The sequence below is a fragment of the Egretta garzetta genome, unplaced genomic scaffold (assembly GCF_000687185.1).
Source record: "Egretta garzetta isolate BGI_Z169 unplaced genomic scaffold, ASM68718v1 scaffold370, whole genome shotgun sequence".
NCBI classification, from domain to species: Eukaryota; Metazoa; Chordata; class Aves; order Pelecaniformes; family Ardeidae; genus Egretta; species Egretta garzetta.
The window spans coordinates 1440558-1458351 of NW_009258292.1; the positions used below are offsets into that span (position 1 = coordinate 1440558).

The 17794-nt window shown below is 38.9% G+C and overlaps 1 protein-coding gene across 1 annotated transcript in view; it reads right to left on the reverse strand.

Annotated features, from left to right (window-relative positions):
- Positions 1 to 16840, reverse strand: part of ASMTL (acetylserotonin O-methyltransferase like) — a 28822-nt gene extending 11982 nt beyond the window's left edge. The window contains exons 1-8 of the mRNA XM_035893078.1: positions 16808 to 16840; positions 16291 to 16422; positions 14431 to 14478; positions 13738 to 13802; positions 11271 to 11332; positions 9273 to 9381; positions 3751 to 4177; positions 768 to 930 (exon numbers count right to left, since the gene is read on the reverse strand). Coding sequence (XP_035748971.1) covers positions 768 to 930; positions 3751 to 4177; positions 9273 to 9381; positions 11271 to 11332; positions 13738 to 13802; positions 14431 to 14478; positions 16291 to 16422; positions 16808 to 16840 — 1039 coding nt within the window. The remainder of the gene's footprint in view (positions 1 to 767; positions 931 to 3750; positions 4178 to 9272; positions 9382 to 11270; positions 11333 to 13737; positions 13803 to 14430; positions 14479 to 16290; positions 16423 to 16807) is intronic.
- Between the last annotated feature and the right edge of the window lie 954 nt (positions 16841 to 17794).

Genomic DNA, 17794 nt, shown 5'->3' on the forward strand with positions numbered 1-17794 from the left:
CCAACCACCCCCCCCGCTCCGGCCTCCTGTCAGGCAGTTGTAGAGAGTGATAAGGTCTCCCAGACTAAAACAACCCCAGGTCCCTCAGCCATTCCTCATAAGACTTGTGCTCCAGACCCCTCACCGGCTTTGTTGCTCTCCTCTGGACATGCTCCAGCAACACAACATCTTTCCTGAAGCAAGGGGCCCAAAACTGAACACAGTATTCATGGTGCAGCCTTGTCAAGTGCCCAGTACAGGGGAAGGATGACTTCCCTACTCCTGCTGGCCACACTATTTCTGATACAAGCCAGGATGCTGTTGGCCTTCCTGGCCACGCTGCTGGCTCATATTCAGCTGGCTGTTGACCAACAACCCCAGGTCCTTTTCCACCAGGCAGCTTTCCAGTCACTCTTCCCCAAGCCTGTAGCATTGCATGGGGTTGTTGTGACTCAAGTGCAGCTGATACATGTGAGCTGTTAACTGCTCCCTCGGACTGCTCATGCAACTTTTTCTTAGAAATCTGGTCAGTACTATGTCCAGAGAGCAAAAGCAATCTAAGGATTCCTCAAAGGAGACCTGGATGTGTTCATTAGATAAAGCCTGCTCCTAAATGAAACAATTCCAGATATTAATGAAAGCAAAGAAGCAACAACCCATTCCCCTTTCCCCCAAATCCAAGTTAGAGTATCAAGTCAGACCCTGTGACCTTCAGAGCATCTCTTCCAGTCCTGCATGTCTTTAAGTACTATATGCAGTTGGGGGGCAGGGGGAAGAAATCAAGTCACCCTGTAGTGTTTTTTCCAGTAATCCAAGGGCAGCACATGCATCAAGGAGTCTTTCTGTTCCACACACAGAGGTTCCAACCTCATTTGCAATATCCACAGCCTTCAGTGGACCTTTATCTTTCAGATGATCAAACATCTTCAGCTTAGAGGCTACAAACAGAGCCTACATGTAAGAAAAAAATTGTTAACATGCTGTGTTTAAAATCAAGACGCAAGAGAACTACACCTTTCGCAACACAGTTTAACAAAACTCCTAAAAATTGCTATACCTTTCCTTTCCTCTCAGAGGGTTTCACTATCTTAGCCAAGTAACAGAATTTTTAAAAGGAGGTGTTTGGGACAGAAGGGAACTCAAAATATTCTGGAACACAGCCTACACATTTCATACGAAGGCCACCTCTTTATTCAGATATTTAGCATATCCCCATCTATAAGCTTGTTTCATAAGGTCAAACATTCTTAAGCATCTGAACCAATGCCAAAATTAAATTTGATTTACCCAAAATATAAGGAACTGGAAACACTGCCTTAGTGGAGCTAACAGCCTCAGTTGCTATAATATTGGTCTTTGTTTAATAAAAATTAAGGAAAAAAAAAATACCTTAACAGGACATGTACATATGTAATGAAGAAGGGAGAACAGCTAATGCCTGATGGTGAAGGAAAAACCCATGGACAATGCAACTGTCTAAGTTGAAAAACTTAACAGAACTTGTACAGATATGCTAACCAAACCAGACAGGAAAGTTAAGGATACGTGATAATATATACCCCTCCATTTGAAATTAATTTGCAATTCTGCAGTTTCAGTATTCTGAAACAGTTAAAACACATAAACCCAAGTAACTTATGTAAGCACAAGCGTGGAAGAACACAGCAATCACAGAATCCATTTCTTTGCAAATGCAGGCAACTGTAACATACTCAAAAATCAAAGGCAGTCAAGGAAAAAAAAATGACATTCTGTTTAATAAAAATCAAATGGAGAAAGAGATTAACTTTGAGAGGAAGGTCTGGTACTGTGTGTATATATACTTTATCATCTTCATCTTTTTACCATTTCCTCTGTTATTCTAATAAGAACGTATAGCTGGGATTTATTATAATCCAGGCTTTCATGATACTGAGCCAATTACATCTAGTCTACAACCATTTGGCTTCCAAGACCTGCCCAATCTTTGGACTGATACCACCTGGAAACTATAAGAACAGGAAAGAGAAGGTGAGAAGGTAGGGTCAAAACCTTGTCTGACCCAAATGGCTTTCTACCATTCTGTAATTCTCAGTGCAAGGGAGGGGCAGAATCAAAGAAGAAAAATCCCCAAAGGTCTCGAGTATGGATCAGACTATGTGAATTCAGAAATTCATAACACATTGTTAGTTTGAGAAAGTATGATTTAACCCTGATCCTTTCCTGTTCTGCAACAGCAGCTGTTCAGAGTAAAACAGGTGGCAACATCTTTGCCTGCAGGAGATTTCACTCTACTTTATGAAGTCCTTGAAACAACATTCAAGGATCAAAATGAAATAGAACTTGAGAGCTTTTGTGCTCTTATCCCTATTCTACAAGTGGAGAGATGAGTTTTGTCAGATCACAGGAAGCATTCATTGTAACTGGTAATTAATTTTACAAAGATCCAAGCCCTAAGGAAAAAAAATTCCCACTAGTTCAACATGAAACTCAGTACTTCACACTATGACTTTACACTGGTTTAGTGGGAAAGGAAAGCTTCTGCTTCTATTTACAGCCTCTACCATCTTTCATTGCACAAAACCCAATTCAGCATCATATCACTGTAAACAGTGTCCATAATGTGAAACAAAATGCTGATAGTCCTCCATATTTTTTTTTCTTAAATTGAAGAAATGCTAAGCATTGTCTCACCCATTCAAATACATCAAAACTCACTCCCTATGGATACACAAGGAAGTTCAAACGCAGTAGTCTCAAAGCTGCTTTATTCCAAATCTGTCAATACTGCTTTGCATGCCTGCAAGCAGCACGCCCACAGACCTACAGTGACCACACTATGGTTTTCCTTCAGATCCAAGTACAACTTCCCGCTCTTTCAGCAAAACCATTGTCCACTGTCTTGAGTGCTTCCCTCCACCCCCCTCTCAAATTTGTTTTATCTTTAGTTCCAGCTTTGTCCTTTCACTGTCACTTTATTAGTTTTTTCACCTCTTCCTAAAACATGAATGACTCTATGGAGATCAGCGATCTATTAGAGTGATTTGTGTTCATTCCTCTTTCACCTTCTTCACTATCACTACCATCCTCACTACACTGGTGCTGTGAATAGAAAACTTGGCAGCACTTAAAATGCTCAGGTACTCATTTCCCATCACACTAAGCTGCTACACAAAGCATGTGACCTTCTGTTTGTAAGATGTTATGTGTATGTCTCCATCAGATACTGCATGGAGATTATCAGTTAAACCTGGAACATGAAGCAGGGTATAAAAAAATAATCTCCTTAACAGAGAATTAAAAAAATTAAGATCTTCCATAGAATTCTAATGCTAAGCATTAAAAGTTAGAAAGGAAATATAATATATACAATTCTTGCCACAGTTTTACATCAGGTAAATTAACCATATGAAATGCTTTCTTTGCAGAGTATATAAAGGTAACTTCCTGCTTGGTTGTGCTCGTGATCAGTAAAAATACATATATATATATATATATAAATATATATAATCAAACTTTTTTTCCTCTCAAGAAGAAAATTTTTATCAAATGGGTAACTGAAATTGCATAGAATAGATACAAGCAAATACCAAAAAAACCCCCAATGTTTGCACTGCACCAGAAGTTTCAGCTATCTTAGACTGTCTGGTACTTCAGTGGTCCTTTTATACTAATTATTAATACATTCTTTCCCCAGCTTACATATTTCATATTACCTGCTTTATATTGAAGTCCAATGAAATAATCTTATCAGTGAGCAATGTAATGAGTAGTTTTATTTTTTCCCCTTACCTTTGAAGCTCTAAAACCATCCATCAGCTCTAGAATTTTAGATGGAAGTTTTGCTGCACTTCCCGACACTCCGTTCTGATTTTCCAAAGGTACCATAAAGCCAGTTCTGACACTGGAACTGTTTTCAGAATTGTAAATAGCTCCTGAGGAACACATCCCACTGCTGTCCAACTTACTAGCACCTTTGTGCTCTGTGAAATTTGAAGATTCACTTTCTCCATCACTTAGGTTCTCAAAAGTGTCCACGGAAGGGATAGAGTCATACTTCTTATGTTGTACATTTTGTTTTGGGGGCGGATAATACAATTCTGCTAGCTTTTTGCAGAAGTGATTCAGAGGAAATCCCACCACATTCAAGAAGTCTCCATGGACATACTCAACTAACATTCCACCGAGGGCCTGGATTCCATATCCACCAGCCTTGTCCCTGGGGGAGAGAAAGTAAAACCGATATATATCTAATTAAGGTTAAGAGTAAAGTTAGTATAGAACACAAATAATCCACCAGCACTGCAAAGTCTAGAATAAAGACTAGTGTACTCAAGTTAGAGGTGGATTAAATCTACTAGTTAGGCTCAAGACTTCAATTTCTAAATCACAAGATAAATATATGGATCAGTACTTCTACTAAGGGCGAGCAGCCTAAGGTCTTTATGCCAAGTACCATAGTCACCTAAGCAGGAGGTACATCAGTTGACTGCAGTCAGGTTGTGTTGCCATATGTTGCCCAGTGTCCTCCAAGTCCTGGCTACCAAAAAGGTAACAGCAAATGTCACCAAGACCAACATTGCCACTGGGTCACCGAGCTGCATACTGACCACAAGAGGCTGAAAGGCCTTTAGGAATAAGTAAGCACTAAAAGGAGCTCACACTGAGTAAGACAACTTAGAACTCAAATGATTTTAGTATGCATCTTGTGGACCTCAGTCATAGGAATATCTAAAATGAGGATCAGGACTTTCTTGGGGAGGAATAATCTATTCAAAACCAAAATCCACTACTATGCTATTTAGTCCCATCCCATTCCTGTCTAACCTTCTGAGATACAAGTAGAGTTGTGGTTCACAACACTGTGCTCTTAGATGTCACAGTAGTACTAGCAATTTGGCACAGGAATGTATTTTCAGACAGTAACCCTGGAAGTCTAATTTGTCTTTACGTGTAATTATGCAAATTCCACTGGGTGGAATGGAAATGCATACAGGCAGATAAGCTGCGATAGACCCAACAATTTTACTGTTCACATTTAAGGAACAAGGCAGTTAGAGGTATGCTTACTACATGATAACACCAGAATCTGAAAGCCTAAGACAGCAATCTTTGAAACCAAAGGTCAATCTCAGCTCTGTTAACTTCAGATACTGTGGAACTACACAAACTACTTGTCAAAGAAGGTTACTACACAAAGAAGATGTAGATTTTTCATCTTATGGTTTGATCGGAACCAGCTCTTCACATTTTTAGAACTTATTTCTGGATTCCCTTTCAGACAGTTTAGGAGAAACAGAGGACTCTGTATCCCAGCAAATGGGATTTTTGAATTGCTATGAACTAGGGAACGGGGGTTCTCCTTTAATCTTGCATTTTAAACACCATATAGCTTTGTCATTGCTTAAATTATTCCTTTTTTATAACATTAGAATATTCCTAATTTAGATGGTATAAATCTTAATGACCAGTAAGTCTTTTCATTTTTAAATGAAGTAGCAGTCCAGTAGGATGAAGTCATTCTGGTATATGCTGACAGACTGGCAAAAAAACCATTGTGACCAAAGGTAGTGGTATCATACTGCCAGCAAGGAAATTAACACAATTGGCCATATCTTGTTCATTTTTATACAGAAATTTACATTCTGATATTGGATCCTAGTAGGATTCTCTGCTACAGCTTCTAGTCCAAAAGCATGAAACTATACAGTTAGTAACAGTTCCATTGATTTTTCAACAAGTGTCTTCCATGCTAAAACCCAGGATGTATCAGTATTTACACAGCTCTCATAACTAGCTCTGGCTAATCTGACTGGCTTTTGCAAAGGGCTATTTTTATTAGCATAGCACTAACTTTAAGGCTTCATTTACAACATTATACACAGCAGTTAATTTGCATTATAACAAAAAAAATTACCAATCACTTTGAAGACCTTTTGACAATGAGATCACTGCTGCAACCAAAACATTTTTCAGTAACTGACTGTTGTAGGGGATACAGGATTTCAAAGGAAATGTGGCAACATTCACTGATTAAAAAACAAACAAAAACCCCCACAATCAGCCAGCCAGCCCCCACACAATATAGTAGGAATGTGTGCAACATCCACTGATTTAAAAACAAAAAAAAAAACCAAAAAAAACCCCAAACACACACAAACAACAGTCAAACCCATGCTCACTACATTGGAAGGAAAAAATGTTAAGGAAGAGAAAAAAATAGAGGTAACTCGTGAAGAGCACATTTCCCTTATTAGCTGTAGAACTTCGACTTTAGTCATGCCACATAATAGTATATCCATGTATACAATATCTGAATTATCCAATGTGGAGCCAATGATCAAGTAAATCACTGTTGCACTAACAGGCACTATTGCTCCTGCAGATGAAAGGAGATTCTTGGTTGGGTTTTAGGGGGTTTCCAAAGGCAAGAACACATGAATAACATGACAGCTACACATATGCCTTGGCCCATACAGTCACAAATTTCAGCCACACTAGACAGTGTGCACCTCAGCTAGTGACTGGGCTTCACTAATAGTCAGAAAGACACAGATACACCACTGACAAAATTCATCTTTACTGAAGCAAACGTTTCAAATACATTAGAAGCTGTACACCAATTTCTTGCATCTCTATCAAATATTAGTTAGTTGATTGGGTACCAAGCTTAATTATCTTTACATATCTACAACTTGGACAACTCCCACCTTTAGTTCCTTTAAATATGAAATCAGTGGTTTTGTAGAGCAGAGAAAAATTACTGGCAGGACAGAAGTAAGGAGAAGCAGAATTCGGTTGTGTACCTCTTGGGAGAGGCAATAGCTGGATGCCTGATCAGCATACACACACCATGAAACCAGTCAGAGATGCGTTTCCATTTGCAAAGGAACTTGCAAAGGAACAGAGTTAGGCAGGTACAAGAAAAAGATTTGCTAATAAGTTCTGGTGAATGTAGAAAAATTATTTCATACAGAGGAGTCAACGGTGGCAACATGATAGACTAACAACAATATTCAAAGTTAATTCAAGTATAAGAACAGTATAGCTCCCCTTACTTCTGTAGTCCTGCACCTGGAAGATTTTTGCTCTTATGCTCTAAGAGCTGATAGCCTCAAGCTATCAGTGAGCTTATTTGTGCTGCAAGACTGTAGTTATTCATAAAATCTAAGAAATAAATTTGCTATAGCTTTGAAGGAACTAACTCTTAAGAGAAATCATACAAGGGGAGAAAGTTAAGACATTTGCATTCTACATTTTATTACTTCATAGTTAAGTCTGAAAGTGCAGAGCTCCAGCCTCTGTAATCACCTCTTTCCCACAGTGGAGTAAGGTCCTTTGGTTTCACTGCCACCATTCAGAGCAGAGATACCAAAAGCCACGTGAGATATTCAGACTGGACACTGTGAGCAGAGAGGAAGTTGTTTACAAGGGAAAGATTACAAAATAAAAAGCTGGGTAAAAGAGGCTGGTAGAAACTAAGTCTAGTCATTACACAAGCCCAAACCAGTCAGGATTACTATGGTCCAGCCCTCTTCCTACGGAGAGCCAGAAAAGAAGAGAGAGACCCTGACAACAGGAAGAAAACCCTTGGCTGTTAAGAGGAACAGGAATAAAACGGAAAGGGAAAAGGCATCCTTCTGCAGCCAAAATTTTTTTGAGTGTTTTTATAGCCTCATCACAGTCTGCCTTGAGACAGTGCTTTTCCCTCCTCCCTTGTTCATACTTTAAGTCAGCTATTTTAGAATTAGTTCCTGTGTCACCAGTGACTGACTTTTAAATACTAAATGTAAATTTTGTCCTTCCTATAAAAAGAACACAGTCCAATCCTCAACAGTGCAAGAGTCAATTTTCTTTAATTTTTCATGTGGTCATTAAGTCTTGTACAATTTCACAAAATTAAGTCACCATTTAAAAAAAAAGAAACAAATAGTCACTTGAACTACAATAGTGTTTAGAAAAACCTGTATGCACATCAGTGTGTAACCGGTATGGGTGGCCATGAAGGAGGGGACAAGAAACCCAACCAAAGAAATAACTCCATGAGAACCTTCTCCTTACTGTTTTGCAAAATTTATAGGACATTGTATTTATCAGTTCCTTCCCAAGGCCAGAGCAAATGCTTCCTATCTTCTTGATTATATGAATGAAGATCGATTGGCTTCTACTCCAGAAAGTAATGAAACACATTCACTGAACCTTTGGTCCCTGAGAAACCCTTGCTGTCACACGCCCTGTTTAGCAGAATGAACAGAATTACCCAGTGCTGCTCATGAGCCATTTTGCTTCAGCACAGCCCTACTGAAGTGTATTTTCTTCCAGAAGAAATAATCAGAAAATTCCAAAACATTTTTCAACCTGACATTCTTCCTAAAAATCCATGGTCATTTCTTAAGTCTACGCTGCTTCCTCTTTCCCCAGTAAAACATGACTGTATTGTTTTATAGCACAAATGACTGTAAAAAACACCATGACTGATATTCTTACACAGTCAGAAATGAAGTTACAGAGCCAAAAGTTCACCTCAGATCACCAGCTATGTAGTTCATAGTGCTAACTATGGCCTGATTTGCCTTCACTAAGCTTGAGCTAACACAAAGGAAAGGCAAATTCCCTAAGGTCACAAACATTCCCTTGTTGTCTCCAAATAAGTACTTTGTTTAAAAAAAAAAGTTTCATGAACTTCATCTTAGGAGTAGTTAGGCATTCTGTTCTCATCCTATTTATTCTATGGAATCAATGTTGTCTGTAACATATATTGCAAAGGTAGAGGAAACACAAGCTGAGAGACAATTATGGCATAAGAACACGTATAAGCTGGCCACAAGAATGAGTAATAATTAAGTTGGTGTTTCTTGCATTGGAGCAGTGTGATTTTGATAAACTAAATAAACCAAGTTCTAGCTTCTTTCAGTAAAGTTCTCCAATAACCTGATTATCCAATACCCACTCTATTCACCTGTTTTATAATGAGAACTATCCATTGTCTCAGGTATCCACGCTCCCTGAATGCCTCTGTTAACAGAGAGTTAATTGTGTATTGCATGAGTGCTTGTCTAATCCAGAGTATTTCAACAGTGTTCACTTTTCAAATTTGTTAGGGTACTAAAAAGGTAACTCACTTTCCCTGGATGAATGATAGCTCTAGACAAGAAGAACAGAATATCCACCTTGCATCACCCATACTATCATTTATCATGTATACACAGCGAGATTTCACAGAACACAGGACAAAATGTTTTATGCTAGTGGCTAATAATGTACCCTAAGGCCTATTCTCAAGTACTGTGTGATAGCCTCAGGGTCTTACTTACATTGGCTCCCCGCTATGAATGTACTCCCACAAGAGCTCTTCAGACAGGTCAGAAAATTTTACTTTAGTCTCTTCATAGAAATCAGTAACTTCTGTCTCTAGCTGATTATCTACAGAAACAAATTAGAAACAGAAAATGTAGTTTAGAGAGCAAAAAAAAAGATGTTTCCATTCATATTCATTTGACCTTTTTGCTTGGGAAAAAGTAAAGCTACTACATAGATGTATGAAATGACTAATAACGCCCTTTAGGGACAGTGGACTCATAACTTCCCCAAAAAAGTAAAAGCTTGCTTTTTCAACCTCTGCAGTCCTGTCTTGGGGCTAACAGGTTGCTCTGCCTGTGTGGGATGCACTCTTAAACTAACAATGCTAATGCAGAGCTAGCATACACATCCAGCATACACACACAGCACTGAGTACCAAAAAAGACTACAAACACCCTTCTAACTTTATGACTGTTGCCAAAGAACTCTTAACAACACATCGTAGTTAAACATGTAGCTGCTACAAATGCTTAAATGTGAATGTGCAGCTGTATCTGTACTGCAAACTCAGGTATCCAGCAGTCCCATCAGTAACCATCAGTGTCATTTTCATATCATCTCTCAAGAAATAACAAGATTATTTCAGACTTCTGTATCTAGAAGTGGTTGACAGAAGGCCAGAGGTGCAATGAAGTACTGCACACTTGGGTGTGGACCCTGTTGCGTGTAGTACACTGTGAATCTGGTAACATTGCAGATGGAGGCTTTTCCAAGACATGTTTAAAAGCAAACAGCCTCGCACAAACAAGTGTGCACTTCACAGATTGTTAGTTTTCTCTACTCCTTCCATTATCGATAAAAAACCTCAATCAGCTCAAGATGAAAATTCCATCTGTAACGTGTGTAATTACAGTGCTGTTGTTAAGTACCAAACTAAAACTGTGTTCTAGAAGACTTGTCCATTGACTGCATCACTTGGGGAATATGCAGACTTATGGTATTTTTATTCAACTAAATATGACTTATGGCTTAAATTTGTAAACTTCAAATGAGACATGCTGTGACAGCATCAGTACTGCAGTTGTGCGCACTTTCACTGTCTTCCTAGAGCAAACAATGAAAGGCATTATTATTCGTGCTGGATTGCTCACAGAACCCCTTGATAACATGTTTTATTTCTTTTGCATCAGCTCTGTTTCTGTTGTACGAGCATATTAGTAAGAGTACTGAATCACTATTTCTGTTACAAGAGTTGTGCGCAACCATTCCAGTAAAGATTTAAAAAGTTGTAAATAATTGTCTACAGAAAGACTACGTCCAGTGAAATTTCAGAGGAATGATCCTTGCAAAAGTTCCGCTAAAAGAATACTGACATGATTATCAGAGGAAGTCCCTCAAAGCAAACACTCCTCAAATTATACTAACGGTACAGTTCTTGAAAACCACTTGCTTACTATATAAATTATCTGATAAAGAACATTGATATATTGCTTCCTACAGTTCATTAACAGCCTGAGGCATTAAGCCATTACTTTCCTCATCCCCTAAAAGTGGGCTCTAAAGCTTCCCTTATTTACTGAAAAACAAAGTAACTACAGACCCAGCAACCACTTGTATTCATCAGCTAGTATAAACAGAACACAGGAATAAAGTTAATATGGATCCGATTCTGCTCAGTCCCACAGTCTGTGGTGCCTTACTTGAATTTCATTTAGAATATTCACACAATTTACACTGGTCTTTTAATTAGTCCCATAGCTTTCAGAATCAGTATTTCTAAAGTCTATTGCATTTTGTCATCCTCCTTCCTGTGTGAAAACTGAATACAGTAGAGAAAGTTGGCTTTTGTGGGGAGTTTTTAGTTTATATATTGATAAGGTAATTCCCATCTTGAGCAGGAAGCAAATTCAGACTGTATATGAAAAATTTCCATCCTGTTTCTTCTCTTATACAAGTCCTTATGAGAATAATTTTTAATGAAAATACTGAGTCTTATAAAATGACACATGTACCTTTACTGCTGCAATGGATAATAGCCACTCCTGTGAACACACTGTGCTCTTTCCCACTCAACCTGTCAGGGAAAAAATGTGCATTTAAGCAACATTTTTAAGAAATCTGTCACATGCAAAAACATTCTACATGATTATGTTACTACAGCCTGAGAAACAGACCAATATATTAATATATCACTTGATGGCTCTGACATATACCCTAAATAAATACATTTTGGGTTTTTTTTTTATTTCAATTTTATTTGAATTATAGAAAAGACATTGGAAAACCAAAAAAATACTATCGAGAGATTCAGTCATTTCACATCTCCAAAATCTCACTTGTACCCACGTCCACAATTTGGAACAGTAGTCCATGGTATCAGCTTATTCTGTGTACATAGAGAGAAGCAACTAATTCAAACACACAACAAAAACCCAGTTGGCATAAACACTACCACTATAGATATCCTCACTGAAAGCTGGCAATAAATAGCTAGGTGATGCAACTTAAGACTGAATAAGCGACAGGCAACTAGAGCTTTACGCACTCCTTGAATCCAGACTGACCCCCAGGGAGCCCAGGGCAAGCCAGAGTAACAGATGCAGAGTGCAGAGGAAGAGAGACCATATTCACCCACCCCAGAGCCATGGTGCTCTCCCTTGTCGTGGCTCCAGAGCGCCACACCGTGGCCGATTAACTTGGAGGGCTTGAAGTTTATTAATCTAACGTGTAAGCAATGGAAGTATAATAAATAGCATGAGAACTTGAATCTTTGGAGACTCATTAAGGAATGGTCTCCTAGAGATTAGCCAGGCTATTATTTGATGTGATCAGAAGCATTGCACACTCCCACTATCCCCCACAAGATTCCACATAATTAATTGTAAGATGAAACAGTGAGTGAAAATTTTAATCTGACACCATGATACATGTAAATATATATCTTGACTGCATTTTTTCCTGTTCATATAGAACAAAATTAAGACGAGTTCTAAAAAAAAAAAATTTTAAGCGCACTTCATATCTATGATTGAGAGACTGACCTACTGAACTTAAAAAAAAGCCTGAACATTTGTGTGTGTTAGAAGTAGACTAAGCGCTGTTAAGAAAATAACAAACTATTTTTGAACTAACCACACTTGGCATGAATTTAGGCAAAAACAGTTGTGAGAAATCTCTTGCCAGTCTTACTCCTTTGGGAATCTCCTATTAACAGCATATGCTGCTGTCACTTTTGATTTAAGACTACTACTTTTAAGTTAGTAACATGTCACAAAGGATCAAAAATCCAGCTTAAGTCATCAATGAAAAAAAAGACTAAAATAGACTTATGGAGCAAAACTCCAAAAACTACCAAGCCACTTGTATTCTCTCTTCAGGAAATGACAAAGTTAGAATGTAAAGTGGTAAAACAAGCAGCGCAGCCTTTCTGTATTCCCCCCATAAATCAGAAGCGTGACTAGTGGATTCATCACATCTCTAGTTGGTGTTTCTTAAAAAAAAAAAAAAAAGTGTGCTACAGAATAACATTAAGCTTGCAGGGAAAAGTATCCTTTAGGAAAAAAGCAGAAGCCTCAAAAAACACCAGCCCATCATCCATGGAGAACACTGAAGGAAGTAGATTTTTCTTCTTCAGTTAAACTACAGAATTTAAAGCAATTGTCCATGGACACATATCACCATGTACTTTCTTGTGCATACAATATTCTTCCATTAAATGTCAAGCCTCAAGCCACTTCTGTGATGGTTCTGTCCTCTTTCCCATTGTGATTTCTCTCCATTACTCCCCTTCCTGTACCAGCTGAAGCATACGTACAGTCTTGTGGTAAGCAACTCAAAATCCAAGTGAAGTGGATTCATCCCATCCCTAGTTGGTGTTTCTTTAAAAAAAAAAAAAAAAAAAAGTGTGCTACAGAATAACATTAAGCTTGCAGGGAAAAGTATCCTTTAGGAAAAAAGCAGAAGCCTCAAAAAACACCAGCCCATCATCCATGGAGAACACTGAAGGAAGTAGATTTTTCTTCTTCAGTTAAACTACAGAATTTAAAGCAATTGTCCATGGACACATATCACCATGTACTTTCTTGTGCATACAATATTCTTCCATTAAATGTCAAGCCTCAAGCCACTTCTGTGATGGTTCTGTCCTCTTTCCCATTGTGATTTCTCTCCATTACTCCCCTTCCTGTACCAGCTGAAGCATACGTACAGTCTTGTGGTAAGCAACTCAAAATCCAAGTGAAAAAAAAAATGGTTCATTAAGTCCCTGATCAGCTTCCTAAGATGAAGGGGCAAGAGCAAGCACCTGTAGGTAACATAAAAGCAGGTCTGAATTTTTCAGTGGCAGAACTGGCTTACACTATTTAAAAATGATTGAAAAATTTGTGTCTGTGGAGTTCTTCATATACATCAAGGGATCTATACAGCTCCTTTTAAAACAGCATAATATACACATTTGGAATCTTACATAAAACTACAGACCTTGACAGCATCCTATACGCATCTTGCTTATCAACTGGTTTCTCCAGGATCTGCTCATCCACAGTCTAAAACAGAAAGACAGAGCGAGTGTCCTGCTTTTTCTTGCTTTTCAGAAACTGAGGTCAGAAATTACATTTAAACCATTATTTCAGCCAGGGCTTCAAACATGAGCCTACAGAGTAGAGCAAGAAGCACAGATGCTTTGGCAGAACAGGTAATTTAGTGTCAAGAACATACTGAGTGCAACACTCCACCCTCCGTGGCTGCAGCTCTCAAACAAAAAGGCAATTCAACTTCTTCTGTCCTTAACTGTTCACTGTCTCTGTGGGGATGACAGACAAAGTACTACAAGGCATAACATTGAACAGTTCACATAATTCCTGACAGTCAACAGTTGCCTGAGAACAGAATTCCCATTACATACTAGAGGATCCAAGTCAATACTTGCACAATACTAGTGTCTCTGCAAAAAGACCAGCAAGGCTTCCAGCACTCAAGATACCAAACATTGCCTTGTTGGGAAAAAAACCCCAACTAAAACGCACACCCACAAACCCCAAGACGCACATCACGTTACAGGTGTAACTTCTCAGTGAAAACAGTTTCCAAGCTTTAACTTTAAATCTAAAAATACAAGTATTTTCTACACTTGTCATAAATTAAAGCAATGCTAAACCACTTAAGACTTCTTACCACAATAGTGTCTGCTCCTATGACAACATCAGGTGTTCTCAGGTGTTTCTGCAAAGGCATAAAAAAAGAAGATATTTCTCAAAAGAGGTAGAAAGAATAAAACCTTTTAAAACTTAGGGTAAAAAAAACTATGTAATTTTGCTAGCTTGCAGGCAGGGCTCTACACTGACCTGGAAGGCGTTTCTGACACTGTTTCTGCTTTTGCACCTTTTACAAAATAGTAATCATTTATATCACCATGAAAGTGAGGAAAACAGGAGGCTTGAGCAGACCATTCTCAGGTCACGATTTTTCCCAAATATGTTACTGGTGAAGAAATGAATCCAGTAAAGAACTAACTGCATTTTCAAAGTTCAACCTGGTCTTTAAGGCGGCACACAGAATTACTTTAAAGGAAGTGCTCAGTGTGCAGAAATCAGGGGGAACAGCATTGAAGCCCTCTAGGATCATTTTTCCAAGCCAAGTTTTGCTGAAAAAAAAAAAACCCTTTCTTTAGCTACACTTCGCTTATCTCTCTCAAAAGTCCATTCTGTAATTGAGATGTAGGGGCACAAAGATTCCTTGTAGCCTTTTCTTGGCTTTAAACTGTAATCTGTTCTTCAAGCTGAGCTTTTATTTACTTTCAAATCATGAGTTCCACAGTTATTATTTAACAGAGCATGACAGGAAACTTGTCTGTAAGTGTGATCATTATGTTAAAAACTTTATAGGGAGGTGATTCTTCTATAGAAAGGCTGTTGATGTGCTTTAAACAGTAGGACTAATTAAAGCTGTCATTAAAAAAATCCTGTATGAAAGCAGCATTCTGAAATCCACTGAACAAGCATTATTGCCAGCATAGCATTTTGCAATGAAAGCCCAATGCAAGTCAGTTAGCGAGGCCAGGTTTAAAATCCACTCTCCTAATGTCATACGAGTCTCTGAAAAGAAGTCAATGGAAACCTGGATAACGATTTACATTGCAGATCATGCAATATTTGCTTTGAAGAATGGTGACATCTGGCAACATTGCTGGTTTAAAGTATTCGACATTCCTTTTCTGCCACCAGTATACGTTTGACACACATACTCCTCTCTTTCAGAGCTATATTACTAAGAATTTACTATGGTCCATTTTGTGGGATCTAACCAGCTAGACTTCTGAAAGGTTCTGGTAGAGAACAGCCTTATGTGCTCAAACTCAGTGATCACAGCCAAGGGCAGAAGTCAAACATACCACTGATGGTGTAAGTTGTACCACTGGTTTCGATAATATTTAGGATTCAAAATGGATGCCTTGACTACAGAACCTGAAATCACATCAGTTTCTCCCTTCTTAAAATGAAATTGCCCATTTCTTTGTACATAGTGCTTTAAAACAAAGTGTGTTGTCTTTTTCTGCTTTCCTCCAGCACCTCTATACTCACAAGTTCTGAGCTATTCTCTTGTCACAACTGAACTACTGTTCAGTGAAAGCTACAGCAAAGCACTGGATTCACATCAGTGTGTTTTTCTATAGAATCTGCCTCCACAGTCAACAAATACCTGGAATGAACAGATGCGATCCTGTGTCAGGAGAAGATCCAGCCACACACCTGACTGTTGGAAGGAACTAGCAAGTATATATCCCAAGCGACAGCAGGTCTGCTGCTGACTAGAGATACACTGTTTGTAGAAAGCCCAAACTGCAGGCATAAACCCTTCTTTTCTTTATTAGGTCAGTTAATTTCAGGAAGCTATCCTTCACAAATGACAGCAAACTTCCATTTCCCTTTAGTGGGGAAAATGCACTCAAGACACCACCTAAGAAGTACATGCAAATCAAGCAACACACATCACTTGAAGACAAGAACCTCATTGCTGAAATAGCTGGTAACTTACTACATGCATTCTGTTTGCTACTTCAAGAGCTTTCTGTTTTGCTGTTTCCACAGCATACTCGTAGGGGGTTGCAAAAGATGACTTTTCAAGTGTCTCCTTAAACCAGGATGGAACTACCTCAAACCGCAGGCCCTGCAACAAAGGAAAGCAATGCAGTCAGCCTGATCTTGTTACTAAAGGTTGTTCCCAAGACCTATTAAGCAAGCGACAGATTTGATTTTTGCTCTTTCCACTTTAACACATCCCGCCCACCCCAAACATACAGGGCAAAAAACAGTGCTTTTATTACAGTGCTTGGTGTATACATATCACTTGCAAGTAGCCCAAAACAAAAAAACCAATGAGAAAGAACTTTTAAACAGCTTTGCTTCCTTGATTTTACCCTTATTATTTATTAGAACCTAATTGGATTAGTAATTTCACCATTCTTCCCTATAAAAACCTAACAGTATAAAACTTATGCATTTCATAAACAGACTATTCTTCTACTGGATTTTTTTTTTTTAATTGAACTCACCCATAGCACTACTTGTGCACCAGTAGTACACATTCTTACAGGAGCTTTACCACCCACACTTTATGTGTTACTATACATGTGATAAACAGAAAACGAGAACAAGTTTCTGTATGGTTTTATCAAAAAACCCTATTCTTCCTACCTCTTGCCTCCAGGCTATACCTGTATATTTACTACACCCAGCAGGCACATTATGTTTCTAATAACTTAGAATCGTTTAGGTTGGAAAAGACCTTTAAGATCATAGAGTCCAGTTAGTGCATTTTTGAACCTTGGAGCTTCTCCACATCTGTGTACTTTTTCCCATTTCAGTCCAACCTCTCCCATGAAGAATAGTAACACTAAGCAATCTAAATTAGATGCATTAGAATACTCAAGTGCCATTCAGTAGCCTCCTGCAGCCTGCCCAGTGAGGTCCACGTGTTCCTCCACAGGGGCTGAATGGTCTGAATTAAGGCTCACAGCTTCCTTTCTGCTCCACGGGTGCTTTACAGAAAGGAGACTGCCACCTTATTCCCAACGCCCCTGCACATACTACTAATACCATAAAGCTGCCATACGTTTCAGAAGCCGAAGTCAAATTTTCAGAAGTTTAAGTACCCAAAGTAAGGACAACAGATGCACCTTTTTAGTTACTGCAGTCTATTGTAAGACCTTGCAAACTTTTCTATTATATGCCAGAAGCAATTACGCCGGCATTGTTCAGTCTGAGCAAGTCTTTTATTTGTTCGGTTACACCATCTCCCTGTCAGCAGAATATTTTAATCCACTCTCGTACTAATCTGATCACACAAAAAACTGACGCACACGTACTTGTTTACAGACCAAACCAGACCAAAAAGAACTGGGATGGGGGAAGGGGGGAGAACCAAACCCCATGTAAACCGGGGTGCAGCTCAGGGGATAGAAAGGCGACCGCCACCGGCCGCCCTGGCGCTTCGGAAGCTCCCAGCGCCCCCGGGCCTGCACGCCGCTGCCCAGGGGGGC